This window comes from Cherax quadricarinatus, chromosome 14 (assembly GCF_038502225.1).
Source record: "Cherax quadricarinatus isolate ZL_2023a chromosome 14, ASM3850222v1, whole genome shotgun sequence".
Lineage (NCBI taxonomy): Eukaryota > Metazoa > Arthropoda > Malacostraca > Decapoda > Parastacidae > Cherax > Cherax quadricarinatus.
In genome coordinates this window covers 20,968,061-20,987,521 of record NC_091305.1, presented here as the reverse complement: position 1 = coordinate 20,987,521, position 19,461 = coordinate 20,968,061, and the positions used below count along the sequence as shown (strand labels likewise).

At 39.4% G+C, this 19,461-nt stretch overlaps 1 protein-coding gene across 21 annotated transcripts in view; it reads left to right on the top strand.

Annotated features, from left to right (window-relative positions):
- LOC128695868 (vinculin-like) overlaps positions 1-19,461 on the top strand; it is a gene marked incomplete at its 5' end in the record, with an annotated part of 191,280 nt that overhangs the window by 7,713 nt on the left and 164,106 nt on the right. For all 21 annotated transcript variants that reach the window (XM_070084918.1, XM_070084917.1, XM_070084912.1 and 18 more), the window contains 2 exon segments: positions 1,838-1,974; positions 15,301-15,431. In XM_070084918.1, coding sequence (XP_069941019.1) covers positions 1,838-1,974; positions 15,301-15,431 — 268 coding nt within the window.

Here is a 19,461-nt window from a genome sequence, read left to right as displayed (position 1 = left end):
GAAAAAAATAAATGGTGCCCTATTCTATAGGGCTCAAATCTATCCTTCTTCTACAAAATTGGTAAGACTTACAATGTTTTAATCGACATCAGTTGAAAGATAACGAGTTAGGTAATCTAATTACACAGACGTTTGAGCGAAATGTCAATAGATTGCATTATTATAGGTTGGCCATCACTAATCCGGCAATCAGTTATCCGGTTCCATCAGTAATCCAGCACTAATTTCAGTTACCATAATTTCAAATTTCGTCGTTATACTGACTCAAATCATTATACTCAAATTTCATCATTATACTGACTTGGAAATTGTGCAATTGGTTGTAAATCCACAGCAGCAAACCAGTGGAGGAGAAAGCAGTGATGAAAATGAGAAAGATGCAGCAGAAAGAGTCTACTGATAGGTTAATTAAGTGTTTTCTAACCTAACCACTCTGTAATCTGGCAAGCTTGCTAATCCGGCACACTACGGGTCCCAGTGATGCCGGATTAGTGATGGCCAACCTGTACAAAATGTTGTAATGTGGTTTTTTTTTTTTTTAAGAACTCTTATGGGAGAAAAAAATTGAATAAAAACAAAATGGTAAAATATATCGCAAACCTTCTGTGTAATTCAATAGAACCATCATTCCTCAATAACATGTGAAAAAATCATGATGCTCCTATAAATACTCTTCGAATGAGAGGGAAAACAATGCCAATAACTTATTCCTGAGTTATTCCTAATTATGTTTTATGTAAAACTCTGTGGTTATGGCCCGCCAAATCTGAGCATGTTGCACCCCTCCGTCCTTGTTGACAGCCTGCAGGCTACTGAGAGAGAATCTCACTGCTCTTTTCGCTCTAGTCCTCACAAAAGTTGCCACATAGAGTATTTAGAATGAAACAGCCATAAAAATAATAATTTTTGGAGTAAAAAACAAAACACTAATTGCCAACATACCCTCTTGCTGATAGCAAGAACAAAAAATTACATTTGTGGAAAAACACTTAGAAATATGATAGAAACAAGCTGATTCCATCAACATGTTGCCAGAATTATGCACTATTTTTTGGTAAGAAAACATTGTTTTCCATAATTTTTCAATTTCAGTTTTTTTTTATCACTGAAAAAAAGGTTTGTCGCCTCCTTAAATTACCAAGATTTTAGCTAAAAAAAAAATTTTATTTGTTAATATTAGTGATTAAAATTCTGATATACAGCCAAGATTCTGTTACCCAGTCTAACATACAAACCTAAATGATGTAATTCAATGTTTCTACATCTTTTTGCATTCAGTAAAAATTTGAAAATGTCTTTCTATCTAAAAATCATTTCTGTAAAAGTATCTTTCTTCATTGTCATGCAGTTTTACCAGTTATTCTCCAGTAAATTTCTCTATATAAATCTTAAAATCATTAGGTTTACTATGAAACTCATAACAGCTGTAAATCACTTGTGTCCACTCAATCTGAACATCTAACTTGCTCACACATGCCTGTTGGATGCTCAATCTCCTGCCACTTAAAACCTCTATTCTCTCTCTCTTGCCATTCCTGGGACCCATACCCCTCCTTCCTTTAACTCTGAAATTTGTTCCTAAATCTTTAAAGCTTTATTTTACTTGCACTTTTCTTTGACTGCATTTTTATTAGGCTCTTAAGAATATTCTACTCTTTTATGTACAGTAATTCATGTACATGCATCTTTTTATCCTAATTTTGTGACTTTTCCTTCTGCTCTCCCATTGGCATGCATGCATTTCTGTCTGTCTTTGTTGCAGCATCTTCCTGTCTCACATCTTAGTGGTCATCATTTTGTCCTGGAGATTTGTTATAATTTAATAATATTTTTGCAGGTTGCATCAGGACTGACAGGGCCAGCACAGATAGGAATTTTGGCACTCTGTGAGGAAGTTGACAGTCTTTCTCAGCAACTCTCAGAGATGTGCAGACGAGGCCAAGGTGACACTCCACAGGCTCAAGCAGTTGCTAGGTATGTACATACTATCATGAAATTTGAAAAGTTTTTGATGGGCATCACAAATAGTAAGATAAATTATGTTAATTCTAGGTAGTAGGTTAGTAAACAGCAACCCCCCAGGGAGGTACTACCGTCCTGCCAATTGAGTGTAAAACGGAAACCTCTAATTGTTTTACATGATGGTAGGATTGCTGGTGTCTTTTTTCTGTCTCATAAACATGCAAGATTTCAGGTACGTCTTGCTACTTTTACTTACACTTAGGTCACACTACACATACAAGTACAAGCATATAGTATATGCACACCCCTCTGGGTTTTCTTCTATTTTCATTCTAGTTCTTGTTCTTGTTTATTTCCTCTTATCTCCATGGGGAAGTGGAACCAAATTCTTCCTCCGTAAGCCATGCGTGTTGTAAGAGGCGACTAAAATGCCAGGGGCAAGGGCTAGTAACCCCTTCTCCTGTATATATTACTAAATGCAAAAGGAGAAACTTTCGTTTTTCCTTTTAGGCCACCCCTCCTCGGTGGGATACGGCCGGTGTGTTGAAAGAAAGAAAGATTACTAAATTTAAAAGTTGAAACTTGTGCTTTTACTTTTGGTGGGATACCTCAATGTACTGAATCATAAGATATGATAACCAGACCCATGGACAAGCAGAGATATTGGCTGTCGCATGGAAAAGGAGAGATGATATGCTGTTGCTTTGAACAAAACTTACTCTTTTTATTTTGTTAGAATATGTTGTAATTATTATTAATCATTTGCAAATAATCTTTTATTTCCACTTCATTAGATTTGTACCTTTACAATTGAGGAGTATTTAAGTGAAGTAAGAAGTTTTATCTTACATTCATTTTTTTTTATCTAATTTTTTTTTTCAACAAGTCGGCAGTCTCCCACCGAGGCAGGGTGATCCAAAAACAAAGAAAATCCCCAAAAAGAAAATACTTTCAACATCATTCAACACTTTCACCTCACTTATACATAATCACCGTTTTTGCAGAGGCGCCCAGGTACAACAGTTTAGAAGCGTATATAATGATATATAACATATCCCTCCAAACTGCCAATATCCCAAACCCCTCCTTTAAATTGCAGGCACTGTACAATGGAACCTCTACTTACGAGTTTAATCCGTTCCGTGACCTTGCTTGCATCTGGATTTGCTTGTTTGCAGTCAGTCTTTCTCATTTAAATTAATTGAAATGGAATTAATTCATTCCAGTGGAATTCCAGGCACCATAAAATACTTCAATAATTTTCCTAATATCAATTCTATGGCTTACTTATCTGTCACAATTTATCTAATATGACATAATAAACAATATAAATAACATAGAAACCTGATACATATATACTCTAGAATGAATAAAATATGTCATTATACAGTGGACCCCCGGTTTACGATATTATTTCATTCCAGAAATATGTTCAGGTGCCATTACTGAACGAATTTGTTCCCATAAGGAATATTGTGAATTAGATTAGTCCATTTCAGACCCCCAAACATACATGTACAAATGCACTGACATAAATACACTTACATAATTGGTCGCATTGGGAGGTGATCGTAAACCGGGGGTCCACTGTATATGTGGTGGCGTCGGCGGCCGACGAGAGTTTATCTGGATATTTCGCTATCAACTCTGTGGCTTATTTATCTAGCAAAATTCATTTAATATGACATAATAAACAATATAAATAACTTAAAAATCTGATATATACTCTAGAATGAATAAAATATGTCATTATGTGACAATATAATAGAGGTTTTTACAAAGCAGAAGTGTTATAAGAAGAGCAGAATATATGGAGAGTAAAAGAAAGGTAAAGAGAGTGGTGAGAGAGTGCAAAAGGAGAGCAGATGATAGAGTGGGAGAGGCACTGTCAAGAAATTTTAATGAAAATAAGAAAAAATTTTGGAGTGAGTTAAACAAGTTAAGAAAGCCAAGGGAAAATATGGATTTGTCAGTTAAAAACAGAGTAGGGGAGTTAGTAGATGGGGAGATGGAGGTATTAGGTAGATGGCGAGAATATTTTGAGGAACTTTTAAATGTTAAGGAAGAAACAGAGGCAGTAATTTCATGCACTGGTCAGGGAGGTATACCATCTTTTAGGAGTGAAGAAGAGCAGAATGTAAGTGTGGGGGAGGTACGTGAGGCATTACGTAAAATGAAAGGGGGTAAAGCAGCTGGTACTGATGGGATCATGACAGAAATGTTAAAAGCAGGGGGGGATATAGTGTTGGAGTGGTTGGTACTTTTGTTCAATAAATGTATGAAAGAGGGGAAGGTACCTAGGGATTGGCGGAGAGCATGTATAGTCCCTTTATATAAAGGGAAAGGGGACAAAAGAGACTGTAAAAATTATAGAGGAATAAGCTTACTGAGTATACCAGGAAAAGTGTACGGTAGGGTTATAATTGAAAGAATTAGAGGTAAGACAGAATGTAGGATTGCGGATGAGCAAGGAGGTTTCAGAGTGGGTAGGGGATGTGTAGATCAAGTGTTTACATTGAAGCATATATTTTTTTTTTTTTTTTTTATTATCACACCGGCCGATTCCCACCAAGGCAGGGTGGCCCGAAAAAGAAAAACTTTCACCATCATTCACTCCATCACTGTCTTGCCAGAAGGGTGCTTTACACTACAGTTTTTAAACTGCAACATTAACACCCCTCCTTCAGAGTGCAGGCACTGTACTTCCCATCTCCAGGACTCAAGTCCGGCCTGCCGGTTTCCCTGAATCCCTTCATAAATGTTACTTTGCTCACACTCCAACAGCACGTCAAGTATTAAAAACCATTTGTCTCCATTCACTCCTATCAAACACGCTCACGCATGCCTGCTGGAAGTCCAAGCCCCTCGCACACAAAACCTCCTTTACCCCCTCCCTCCAACCCTTCCTAGGCCGACCCCTACCCCGCCTTCCTTCCACTACAGACTGATACACTCTTGAAGTCATTCTGTTTCGCTCCATTCTCTCTACATGTCCGAACCACCTCAACAACCCTTCCTCAGCCCTCTGGACAACAGTTTTGGTAATCCCGCACCTCCTCCTAACTTCCAAACTACGAATTCTCTGCATTATATTCACACCACACATTGCCCTCAGACATGACATCTCCACTGCCTCCAGCCTTCTCCTCGCTGCAACATTCATCACCCACGCTTCACACCCATATAAGAGCGTTGGTAAAACTATACTCTCATACATTCCCCTCTTTGCCTCCAAGGACAAAGTTCTTTGTCTCCACAGACTCCTAAGTGCACCACTCACTCTTTTTCCCTCATCAATTCTATGATTCACCTCATCTTTCATAGACCCATCTGCTGACACGTCCACTCCCAAATATCTGAATAAAGGTAGGGAAGTTTTTATTGCATTTATGGATTTAGAAAAGGCATATGATAGAGTGGAAAATTATGTGACAAGTGGAGGTGGCCATAACCGCTCCAGCATTATTGTGGTAAACACTGCCATCTAGTGATAACCTTTTTGAAGCTGTCTATTATTATAATTATTATATAGTACATTATTGTACATGTATTATTATTTTTTTTTTTTTAACAAGTCGGCCGTCTCCCACCGAGGCAGGGTGACCCAAAAAGAAAGAAAACCCCCAAAAAGAAAATACTTTCATCATCATTCAACACTTTCACCTCACTCACACATAATCACTGTTTTTGCAGAGGTGCCCAGAACACAACAGTTTAGAAGTATATACATATAAAGATACACAACATATCCCTCAAAACTGCCAATATCCCAAACCCCTCCTTTAAAGTGCAGGCATTGTACTTCCCATTTCCAGGACTCAAGTCCGGCTATATAAAATAACTGGTTTCCCTGAATCCCTTCACTAAATATTACCCTGCTCACACTCCAACAGATCGTCAGGTCCCAAATACCATTCGTCTCTATTCACTCCTATCTAACACGCTCACGCCTGCTTGCTGGAAGTCCAAGCCCCTCGCCCACAAAACCTCCTTTACCCCCTCCCTCCAACCCTTTTGAGGATGACCCCTACCCTGCCTTCCTTCCCCTATAGATTTATATGTTCTCCATGTCATTCTACTTTGATTCATTCTCTCTAAATGACCAAACCACCTCAACAACCCCCTCTTCAGCCCTCTGACTAATACTTTTACTAGCTCCACACCTTCTCCTAATTTCCACACTCCAAATTTTCTGCATAATATGTATTTACACCACACATTGCCCTTAGACAGGACATCTCCACTGCCTCCAACCGCCTCCTTGCTGCAGCATTTACAACTCAAGCTTTACACCCATATAAGAGTGTTGATACCACTATACTTTCATACATTCCCTTCTTTGCCTCCATAGATAATGTTTTTTGACTCCACATATACCTCAACGCACCACTCAACTTTTTTCCCTCATCAATTCTATGATTAACCTCATCCTTCATAAATCCATCTGCTGATATGTCAACTCCCAAATATCTGAAAACATTCACTTCTTCCATACTCCTCCTCCCCAATTTGAATGAGAAGAAGCTGGATGTCCTGGCTTTAAGTGAAACAAAGCTGAAGGGGGTGGGAGAGTTTCAGTGGAGAGGAATAAATGGGATTAGGTCAGGGGTTTCAAATAGAGTTAGAGCTAAAGAAGGAGTAGCAATAATGTTGAAGGATAAGCTATGGCAGGAAAAGAGGGACTATAAATGTATTAATTCAAGGATTATGTGGAGTAAAATAAAGATTGGATGTGAAAAGTGGGTTATAATAAGCGTGTATGCACCTAGAGAAGAGAGAAGTGTAGAGGAGAGAGAGAGATTTTGGGAAATGTTGAGTGAATGCGTGGGGAGTTTTGAATCAATTGTGAGAGTAATGGTGGTTGGGGATTTCAATGCTAAAGTGGGTAAAAATGTTATGGAGGCAGTAGTAGGTAAATTTGGGGTGCCAGGGGTAAATGTAAATGGGGAGCCTTTAATTGAGCTATGTGTAGAAAGAGATTTGGTAATAAGTAATACACATTTTATGAAAAAGAGGATAAATAAATATACAAGGTATGATGTAGCACGTAATGAAAGTAGTTTATTAGATTATGTATTGGTGGATAAAAGGTTGATGGGTAGGCTCCAGGATGTACATGTTTATAGAGGGGCAACTGATATATCGGATCATTATTTAGTTGTAGCTACAGTTAGAGTAAGAGGTAGATGGGAAAAGAGGAAGGTGGCAACAACAAGTAAGAGGGAGGTGAAAGTGTATAAACTAAGGGAGGAGGAAGTTCGGGTGAGATATAAGCGACTATTGGCAGAAAGGTGGGCTAGTGCAAAGATGAGTAGTGGGGGGGTTGAAGAGGGTTGGAATAGTTTTAAAAATGCAGTATTAGAATGTGGGGCAGAAGTTTGTGGTTATAGGAGGGTGGGGGCAAGAGGAAAGAGGAGTGATTGGTGGAATGATGAAGTAAAGGGTGTGATAAAAGAGAAAAAGGTAGCTTATGAGAGGTTTTTACAGAGCACAAGTGTTATAAGAAGAGCAGAGTATTTGGAGAGTAAAAGAAAGGTAAAGCGAGTGGTGAGAGAGTGCAAAAGGAGAGCAGATGATAGAGTGGGAGAGGCACTGTCAAGAAATTTTAATGAAAATAAGAAAAAATTTTGGAGTGAGTTAAACAAGTTAAGAAAGCCTAGGGAAAGTATGGATTTGTCAGTTAAAAACAGAGTAGGGGAGTTAGTAGATGGGGAGATGGAGGTATTAGGTAGATGGCGAGAATATTTTGAGGAACTTTTAAATGTTAAGGAAGAAACAGAGGCAGTAATTTCATGCACTGGTCAGGGAGGTATACCATCTTTTAGAAGTGAAGAAGAGCAGAATGTAAGTGTGGGGGAGGTACGTGTGGCATTACGTAAAATGAAAGGGGGTAAAGCAGCTGGAACTGATGGGATCATGACAGAAATGTTAAAAGCAGGGGGGATATAGTGTTGGAGTGGTTGGTACTTTTGTTTAATAAATGTATGAAAGAGGCGAAGGTACCTAGGGATTGGCGGAGAGCATGTATAGTCCTTTTATATAAAGGGAAAGGGGACAAAAAAGACTAAAAATTATAGAGGAATAAATTTACTGAATATACCAGGAAAAGTGTACGGTAGGGTTATTATTGAAAGAAATAGAGGTAAGACAGAATGTAGGATTGCGGATGAGCAAGGAGGTTTCAGAGTGGGTAGGGGATGTGTAGATCAAGTGTTTACATTGAAGCATATATGTGAACAGTATTTAGATAAAGGTAGGGAAGTTTTTATTGCATTTATGGATTTAGAAAAGGCATATGATAGAGTGGATAGAGGAGCAATGTGGCAGATGTTGCAAGTGTATGGAATAGGTGGTAAGTTATAAAATGCTGTAAAGAGTTTTTATGAGGATAGTGAGGCTCAGGTTAGGGTGTGTAGAAGAGAGGGAGACTACTTCCTGGTAAAAGTAGGTCTTGGACAGGGATGTGTAATGTCTCCATGGTTGTTTAATATATTTATAGATGAGGTTGTAAAGGAAGTAAATGCTAGGGTGTTCGGGAGAGGGGTGGGATTAAATTTTGGGGAATCAAATTCAAAATGGGAATTGACACAGTTACTTTTTGCTGATGATACTGTGCTTATGGGAAATTATAAAGAAAAATTGCAAAGGTTAGTGGATGAGTTTGGGAATGTGTGTAAAGGTAGAAAGTTGAAAGTGAACATACAAAAGAGTAAGGTGATGAGGGTATCAAATGATTTAGATAAAGAATAATTGGATATCAAATTGGGGAGGAGGAGTATGGAAGATGTGAATGTTTTCAGATACTTGGGAGTTGATGTGTCAGCGGATGGATTTATGAAGGATGAGGTTAATCATAGAATTGATGAGGGAAAAAGGGTGAGTGGTGCTTTGAGGTATATGTGGAGTCAAAAAACATTATCTATGGAGGCAAAGAAGGGAATGTATGAAAGTATAGTAGTACCAACACTCTTATATGGGTGTGAAGCTTGGGTGGTAAATGCAGCAGCGAGGAGACGGTTGGAGGCAGTGGAGATGTCCTGTTTAAGGGCAATGTGTGGTGTAAATATTATGCAGAAAATTCGGAGTGTGGAAATTAGGAAAAGGTGTGGAGTTAATAAAAGTATTAGTCAGAGGGCTGAAGAGGGGTTGTTGAGGTGGTTTGGTCATTTAGAGAGAATGGATCAAAGTAGAATGACATGGAAAGCATATAAATCTATAGGGGAAGGAAGACGGGGTAGGGGTCATCCTCAAAAGGGTTGGAGAGAGGGGGTAAAGGAGGTTTTGTGGGAAAGGGGCTTGGACTTCCAGCAAGCGTGTGTGAGTGTGTTAGGTAGGAGTGAATGGAGACGAATGGTACTTGGGACCTGACGATCTGTTGGAGTGTGAGCAGGGTAATATTTAGTGAAGGGATTCAGGGAAACCGGTTATTTTCATTTAGTTGGACTTGAGTCCTGGAAATGGGAAGTACAATGCCTGCACTTTAAAGGAGGGGTTTGGGATATTGGCAGTTTGGAGGGATATGTTGTGTATCTTTATATGTGTATGCTTCTAAACTGTTGTATTCTGAGCACCTCTGCAAAAACAGTGATAATGTGCGAGTGTGGTGAAAGTGTTGAATGATGATGAAAGTATTTTCTTTTTGGGGATTTTCTTTCTTTTTTGGGTCACCCTGCCTCGGTGGGAGACGGCCAACTTGTTGAAAAAAAAAAAAATCACCTTACTCTTTTCTATGTTCACTTTCAACTTTCTACCTTTACACACATTCTCAAATTCGTCCACTAACCTTTGTAATTTCTCTTTAGAATCTCCCATAAGCACAGTATCATCAGCAAAAAGAAACTGTCACTTACCATTTTGTATTGGATTCCCCATAATTTAATCCTACCCCTCTCTCGAACACCCTAGCATTTACTTCTTTTACAACCCCATCTATAAATACAGTGGACCCCCGGTTAACGATATTTTTTCATTCCAGAAGTATGTTCAGGTGCCAGTACTGACCGAATTTGTTCCCATAAGGAATATTGTGAAGTAGATTAGTCCATTTCAGACCCCCAAACATACATGTACAAACGCACTTACATAAATACACTTACATAATTGGTCACATTGGGAGGTGATCGTTAAGCGGGGGTCCGCTGTATATTAAACAACCATGGTGACATTACACATCCCTGTCTAAGACCTACTTTTACTGGGAAGTAGTTTCCCTCTCTTCTACACACCCTAACCTGAGCCTCACTATCCTCATAAAAACTCTTTACAGCATTTAGTAACTTACCACCTATTCCATATACTTGCAACATCTGCCACATTGCTCCCCTATCCACTCTATCATATGCCTTTTCTAAATCCATAAATGCAATAAAAACTTCCCTACCTTTATCTAAATACTGTTCACATATATGCTTCCATGTAAATGCCTCATCTACACATCCCCTACCCACTCTAAAAGCTCCTTGCTCATCCGCAATCCTACATTCTGTCTTACCTCTAATTCTTTCAATAATAACCCTACCGTTGATAAATTAGACACATGTGCAACTCTTGGGTATCTTTATTGAGGAAACGTTTCATTTACAAACCTGTCAGACAGTGCAACTTCTTGGGATCTTAATACTTGGGAATTCTTCGCTTGCCTAATTCTTGGGCACGACCTACTTCAACATTGAACAAATGTTACACGACCTATGACTGCTGCACCTCTCCTGCCAACGGTTTATAAGCTCCTTCTCAGCACGTATGCCGTATTCTATTCAAGATTGATGGACTGACCACATCGACTCAAGGTTGAGGGACTGATTACCTCATTCTCCTCCTGTTCTTCAAGATTCTCCTTTGTATGGACTGATGAAGCCACTGTGTGGCGAAAAGTTTCCTCAATAAAGATACCCAAGAGTTGCACATGTGTCTAATTTATCAACATGTCGGTTCTCTGAACCATTCATCTACTAACCCTACCGTACACTTTTCCTGGTATACTCAGTAAACTAATTCCTCTATAATTTTTACAATCTCTTTTGTCCCCCTTCCCTTTATATAAAGGGACTATACATGCTCTCCGCCAGTCCTTAGGTACCTTCGCCTCTTTCATACATTTATTAAACAAAAATGCCAACCACTCCAGTACTATATCCTCCCCTGCTTTTAACATTTCTTTCATGATCCTGGCAGGTCCAGCTGCTTTACCTCCTTTCATTCTACATAATGCTTCACACACCTCCCCCACACTTACATCCTGCTCTTCTTCACTCTTAAAAGATGGTATACCTCCCTGGCCAGTGCATGAAATTACCGCCTCCCTTTCTTCATCGACATTTATAAGTTCCTCAAAGTATTCTTGCCCACTACCCAATACCTCCATATCCCCATCTACTAACTCTCCTACTCTGTTTTTAACTGACAAATCGATTTGTTCCCTAGGCTTTCTTAACTTGTTTGACTCCAAAATTTTTTCTTATTTTCATTAAAATTTCTTGACAGTTCCTCTCCCACTCTATCATCTGCTCTCCTTTTGCACTCTCTCACCACTCTCTTCACCTTTCTTTTACTCTCCGTATACTCTACTCTTCTTATAACACTTCTGCTTTGTAAAAACCTCTCATGAGCTACCTTTTTCTCTTTTATCACACCCTTTACTTCATCATTCCTCCAATCACTCCTCTTTCCTCCTGCACCCACCCTCCTGTAACCAAAAAATTCTGCCCCTCATTCTACTACTGCATTTTTAAAACTATTCAATCCCTCTTCAACCCCCCCACTACTCATACTTGCACCAGCCCACCTTTCTGCCAATAGTTGCTTATATCTCACCCGAACTTCCTCCTCCCTTAGTTTATACACTTTCACCTCCCTCTTACTTCTTGTTGCCATTTTCCTCTTGTCCCATCTACCTCTTACTCTAACTGTAGCTACAATTAGATAATGATCTGATATATCAGTTGCCCCTCTATTAACGTGTACATCCTAAAGCCTACCTATCAACCTTTTATCCACCAATACATAATCTAACAGTATTTAGATAAAGGTAGGGAAGTTTTTATTGCATTTATGGATTTAGAAAAGGCATATGATAGAGTGGATAGAGGAGCAATGTGGCAGATGTTGCAAGTATATGGAATAGGTGGTTACTAAATGCTGTAAAGAGCTTTTATGAGGATAGTGAGGCTCAGGTTAGGGTGTGTAGAAGAGAGGGAGAATACTTCCCGGTAAAAGTAGGTCTTAGACAGGGATGTGTAATGTCACCATGGTTGTTTAATATATTTATAGATGGGGTTGTAAAAGAAGTAAATGCTAGGGTGTTCGGGAGAGGGGTGGGATTAAATTATGGGGAATCAAATTCAAAATGGGAATTGACACAGTTACTTTTTGCTGATGATACTGTGCTTATGGGAGATTCTAAAGAAAAATTGCAAAGGTTAGTGGATGAGTTTGAGAATGTGTGTAAAGGTAGAAAGTTGAAAGTGAACATAGAAAAGAGTAAGGTGATGAGGGTATCAAATGATTTAGATAAAGAAAAATTGGATATCAAATTGGGGAGGAGGAGTATGGAAGAAGTGAATGTTTTCAGATACTTGGGAGTTGACGTGTCGGCGGATGGATTTATGAAGGATGAGGTTAATCATAGAATTGATGAGGGAGAAAAGGTGAGTGGTGCGTTGAGGTATATGTGGAGTCAAAAAACGTTATCTATGGAGGCAAAGAAGGGAATGTATGAAAGTATAGTAGTACCAACACTCTTATATGGATGTGAAGCTTGGGTGGTAAATGCAGCAGCGAGGAGACGGTTGGAGGCAGTGGAGATGTCCTGTCTAAGGGCAATGTGTGGTGTAAATATTATGCAGAAAATTCGGAGTGTGGAAATTAGGAGAAGGTGTGGAGTTAATAAAAGCATTAGTCAGAGGGCAGAAGAGGGGTTGTTGAGGTGGTTTGGTCATTTAGAGAGAATGGATCAAAGTAGAATGACATGGAAAGCATATAAATCTATAGGGGAAGGAAAGAGGGGTAGGGGTCATCCTCGAAAGGGTTGGAAAGAGGGGGGTAAAGGAGGTTTTGTGGGTGAGGGGCTTGGACTTCCAGCAAGCGTGCATGAGCGTGTTAGATAGGAGTGAATGGCGACGAATGATACTTGGGACCTGACGATCTGTTGGAGTGTGAGCAGGGTAATATTTAGTGAAGGGATTCAGGGAAACCGGTTATTTTCATATAGTCAGACTTGAGTCCTGGAAATGGGAAGTACAATGCCTGCACTTTAAAGGAGGGGTTTGGGATATTGGCAGTTTGGAGGGATATGTTGTGTATCTCTATACGTATATGCTTCTAAACTGTTATATTCTGAGCACCTCTGCAAAAGCAGTGATAATGTGTGAGTGTGGTGAAAGTGTTGAATGATGATGAAAGTATTTTCTTTTTGGGGATTTTCCTTCTTTTTTGGGTCACCCTGTCTCGGTGGGAGACGGCCGACTTGTTAAAAAAAAAAAAAAACATAATCTAACAAACTACTTTCATTACGTGCTATATCATAGCTTGTATATTTATTTATCCTCTTTTTCATAAAATATGTATTACTTATTACCAAACCTCTTTCTACACATAGCTCAATTAAAGACTCCCCATTTTCATTTACCCCTGGCACCCCAGATTTACCTACTACTCCCTCCACAATATTTTTACCCACTTTAGCATTGAAATCTCCAACCACAAGTACTCACACACTTGGTTCAAAACTCCCCATGCATTCACTCAACATTTTCCAAAATGTCTCTCTCTCCTCTACACTTCTCTCTTCTCCAGGTGCATATATGCTTACTATAACCCACTTTTTACATCCAACTTTTGTTTTACTCCACATAATCCTTGAATTAATACATTTATAGTCCCTCTTTTCCTGCCATAGCTTATCCTTCAACATTATTGCTACTCCTTTAGCTCTAACTCTATTTGAAACCCCTGATCTAATCCCATTTATTCCTCTCCACTGAAACTCTCCCACCCCCTTCAGCTTTGTTTCGCTTAAAGCCAGGACATCCATCCAGTATTATTATTTTTTTTTTTCAACAAGTCGGCCATCTCCCACTGAGGCAGTGTGACCCAAAAAAGAAAGAAAATCCCCAAAAAGGAAATACTTTCATCATCATTAAGCACTTTCACCTCACTAACACATAATCACTGTTTTTGCAGAGGTGCTCAGAACACCACAGTTTAGAAGCATATACATGTACGTAAAAGATTCACAACACATCCCTCCAAACTGCAATATCCCAAACCACTCCTTTAAAGTGCAGACATTGTGCTTCCCATTTCCAGGACTCAAGTCCGGCTATATATAAATAACCGGTTTCCCTGAATCCCTTCACTAGATATTACCCTGCTCACACTCCAACAGCTCGTCAGGTCCCAAATACCATTCGTTTCCATTCACACCTATCTAACATGCTCACGCACGCTCACCCACAAAACCTCCTTTACCCCCTCTCTCCAACCTTTTCGAGGACGACCCCTACCCCGCCTTTCTTTCCCTACATGTCATTCTACTTTGATCCATTCTCTCTAAATGACCAAACCACCTCAACATTCCCTCTTCAGCCCTCTGACTAATACTTTTATTAACTCCACACCTTCTCCTAATATCCACACTCCAAATTTTCTGTATAATATTTACACCTATATTGCCCTTAGACAGAGATACTGCCTCCAACCGACTCCTCGCTGCAGCATTTACAACCCAAGCTTCACACCCGTGTAAGAGTGGTGGTACTACTGTACTTTCATGCATTCCCTTCTTTGCCTCCATAGATAACGTTTTTTGTCTCCACATATACCTCAACTCACCACTAGCCTTTTTTTCTTCATCAATTCTATGATTAACCTCATCCTTCATAAATCCATCCACTGACACGTCAACTCCCAAATAGTATCTGAAAACATTCACTTCTTCCATTCTCCTCCTCCCCAGTTTGATATCCAGTTTTTCTTTATCTAAATCATTTGATACCCTCATCACCTTACTCTTTTCTATGTTCACTTTCAACTTTCTACCTTTACACACTCCCAAACTCGTCTACTAACCTTAGCAATTTTTCTTTAGAATCTCCTATAAGCACAGTATCATCAGCAAATAGTAACTGTGTCAACTCCCTGGATAATAGCCTTACTGAAAAGATTAACTTGAAGTTGACAGTTGTATTAGTTTTTTGTCTGGAGCATGTGGATGGTATCTCTGTATTCAAGCCAAAATAATATATATTACCAAGTTTATTCACACTAATAACATATAATTCCTGTCTTTACTTTTTTGTTAATGTTAATAACTACTTTATATACTTCATTTCTTTCCAGGGCACTCTCAACAAAACTACAAGATCTAAAGGACAAAATCCAGACTGCTGTTGTTGATCGTGTTGTAGAAGACTTTGTTGACATTACCACCCCTCTTAAACAGTTTACTGATGCTGTTCTTGCACCAGAAGGTGAATAATGTTCTGTTTATTCATTAAATATGTAAAAATTTGTGTATGCATGATACACTCATGAATGTTTACACAGGTAGTTTTTAAGGTCATAAACAAGGAAAAGGGGACAGGTAGATAGATGAAGATAATTCATCATTTTTCCTCCCTGTCTATGCTCTCACCCATCTACTCATCTCTCCACCAGCACTGCTTTTCCTCTCAACTAACCCTCCCCAAACTTGGCTTCTATCCATAACTCCCTGTTTTTCTTATTCCTCCCAATCATGGACTCCCCCAGTCCAGTCTTCAACCCTATTCTCTGCTCTTAACCCCACTGCCAGTAATCAGGGGCCAAGCTCCCTGCTTAAAATCCCAACACTTGGTGCAGACGAAACCTATTATAGACAAGGCTTGACTCACACAGTGGGCTTTATCAATTCATGATTTGACAAAAGCTCGTTTTATGGGTGAAACAATTTGTAAGAAAGTTGTGCTCTGTCCTTAGTGTCTTTCTACTGTACCTCTTGGCAGTACCTGTCTTATGACAGTAAAATTTAACATTATAGCTTTCACCACCCTGGCTTTCTAAATCATATAAATTCTTAGTATTTGTATATACAGTAGGTTCCATGCTACTGCCGGAAAGCGGACATCACTGGAAAGCAATACAATGGACCCTCGGGTAACAACATTAATCCGTTCCAGAGAGCTTGTCTTGAAACGATTTTTTCTTTATCCGAATTAATTTTCCCCATAAGAAATAATGGAAATCCAATTAATCTGTTCCAGACACTCAAAAGTATTAAACAAAATAATTTTTTTACATGAAATATACATTTCCCTACACAAAAAACAATGAGACATGCTGAATAAACAATACTGAAATGACATTTACATTTATTGAAGATGTATTGATGAGCGATGAGATGGGAAGAGGGCAGAGGATGGAGAAGTTTACAATTGTTTGGAAGGGGAATCCCCTTTCATAAAGACTTCAGGTAACAAGTCCTTTTCTAGGGTTACCTCCCTTCTTTGTTTTTTAATGCCACTAGGACCAGCTTGAGAGTCACTGGACCCCTGTCACACCAGAAATCTGTCCAGGGAGCTCTGTTTCTGGCATCTTTTTAAGATTTCTCTAAAATGAGACACAACTTTGTCATTGTAGATGTTGCCAACACGGCCTGCAATAGCTGTGTCAGGGTGATGTTCATCCATAAATGTTTGCACATAAGAAAGCAGGAACACTGCAGTAGGCCTGTTGGCCCATACTAGGCAAGTCCTTCACAAACCATCCTACTAACAATCGTTTTTGGCCAACCCAATCTTCAGTGCTTCTCAAGCAATAAGCTTTGATAATTCTATTCACTCATGCACAAGTCCCTATCAAATCAAATCGTGTGTGTGTGGGGAAGTACCCTGTCTGGTATGTGGGGAAGTACCCTGGCTGGTATGTGGGAAAGTACCCTGGCTGGTATGTGGGGAAGTTCCCTGGCTGGTGTGTGGGAAGTATCCTGGCTGGTATGTGGGGAAGTACCCTGGCTGGTATGTGGGGAAATTCCCTGGCTGGTGTGTGGGAAGTACTCTCGCTGGTGTACATAAGAAAGCAGAAACACTGCAGCAGACCTGTTGACCCATACCACCACCCTCTACCACTACCATTTTTGTATCTTTCTACAAACTTTTTCTTGAATTCTATGAGGCTTCTCACCCTCTTTACCACAGGGCTGGCAATAGAAGCTTTCTTTGGACCCATATTGGCTTATTTAGCAGTTACAAGTACTAAAAAAATGGAATAATACAAAATATATCGCATGTACGTGTGGAATCGTCCTCACTGGCTTGTAAACAATGACACACTAGCTGTACATGGAGTGTCCAAGCCACTCGTGCCGCACTGGCATGTTCGGGACGAATGTCCTTAACCAAGTTCTTTTTCGGTAACCGAGCTAATATTTTGATGCAAAAACGTGTCACTATCCGATTTTTTTGTTATCCGATGACGTTGTTACCCAAGGGTCCACTGTACATCATTTTTTCTACTTATAAGGTAGTAGGTTGGTAGACAGCAACAACCCAGGGAGGTACTACCATCCTGCTAGGTGACTGTGAGACAGAAACCTGTAACCGTTTTACATGATAGTAGGATTGCTGGTCTCTTTTTTTTTTCTGTCTCATAAACATGCTGGATAACAGGTATATCCTGCTACTTCTACTTACACTTAGGTCACATTACACAGGCATGCACATGCATATACATACACACATCTAGGTTTTTCTTCTTTTTCGTAATAGCTCTTGTTCTTTTTTATTTCCTCTACTGTTCATGGGGAAGTGGAAAAGAATCTTTCCTCCGTAAGCCATGCATGTCGTATGAGGCGACTAAAATGCCAGGAGCAATGGGCTAGTAACCCCTTCTCCTGTATACATTTACTAAAAAAGGGAAAAAGAAATGCTATATAAATCTGGGATACTTGAATGTGCGTGGATGTAGTGCTGATGATAAGAAAGAGATGATTGCTGATGTTATGAATGAAAAGAAGTTGGATGTCCTGGCCCTAAGCGAAACAAAGCTGCAGGGGGTAGGCGAGTTTCAGTGGGGAGAAATAAATGCGATTAAGCCAGGAGTATCCGTGAGAGTTAGAGCTAAGGAAAGGGTAGCAATAACATTGAAGGATCAGTTATGGAAGGAGAAGAGGGAATATAAATGTGTAAATTCAAGGATTATGTGGATTAAAATAAGGGTCAGATGTGAAAAGTGGGTCATAATAAGCATGTATGCTCCGGGAGAAGAGAGGAGTATAGAGGAGAGAGAGAGAGAGATTTCAGGAGATGTTAAGCGAATGTATAGGAACCTTTGAACCAAGTGAGAGAGTAATTGTGGTAGGGAACCTAAATGCTAAAGTAGGAGAAACATTTAGAGAGGGTGTGGTAGGTGTAAATGATAATGGGAGCCCTTTGATTGAACTTTGTATAGAAAGGCGTTTAGTTATAGGTTATACATATTCTAAGAAAAAGAGGATAAATAAGTATACAAGATATGATGTAGGACATAATGACGGTAGTTTGTTGGACTATGTATTGGTAGATAAAACTCTGTTGAGTAGACTTCAGGATGTACATGTTTATAGAGGGGCCACAGATATATCAGATCACTTTTTAGTTGTAGCTACAGTAAGAGTAAAAGGGAGGTGGGATACAAGGAAAATAGAAGCAGCAAGAGAGAGGTGAAGATGTATAAACTAAAAGTGGAGGCAGTTAGGGTAAGACATAAACAACTATTGAAAGATACATGGGCTAGTGAGAGTACAGTCAGTGGGGTCGAAGATGTATAGGGTAGGTTTAAGAATGTAGTGTTGTTCAGCAGAAGTTTGTGGTTACAGGAGAGTGGGTGTGGGAGGGAAGAAGAGCGATTGGTGAAATGATGATGATAAGAGAGTAGTAAGGGAGAAAATATTAGCATATGAGAGGTTTTCACAAAGTAGAAGTGATGCAAGGAGGGAAGAGTATATGGAGAGAAAAAGAGAGGTTAAGAGAGTGGTCAAGCAGTGTAAAAAGAGAGCAAACAAGAGAGTGAGTGAGATGTTATCAACAAATTTTGTTGAAAATAAGAAAAAGTTTTGGCGTGAGATTAATGAGTTGAGGAACCCTAGGGAACAAATGGATTTGACAGTTAAAAATAGGAGATCAGAGTTACTAAATGGAGAGTTAGAGGTATTGGGAAAATGGAGGGAATATTTTGAGGAATTGTTAAATGTTGATGAAGATAGGGAAGCTGTGATTTCGTGTATAGGGCAAGGAGGAATAATACCTTGTAGGAGTTAGGAAGAGCCAGTTGTGAGTGTGGAGGAGGTTCGTGAGGCAGTGGGTAGGAGGGAAGGGGGTAAGGCAGCTGGGATTGATGGGATGAAGATAGAAATGTTAAAAGCAGGTGGGAATATAGTTTTGGAGTGGTTGGTGCTATTATTTAATAAATGTATAAAAGAGGGTAAGGTACCTAGCGATTGGCAGAGAGCATGTATGATTCCTGTGTATAAAGGCAAAGGGGACA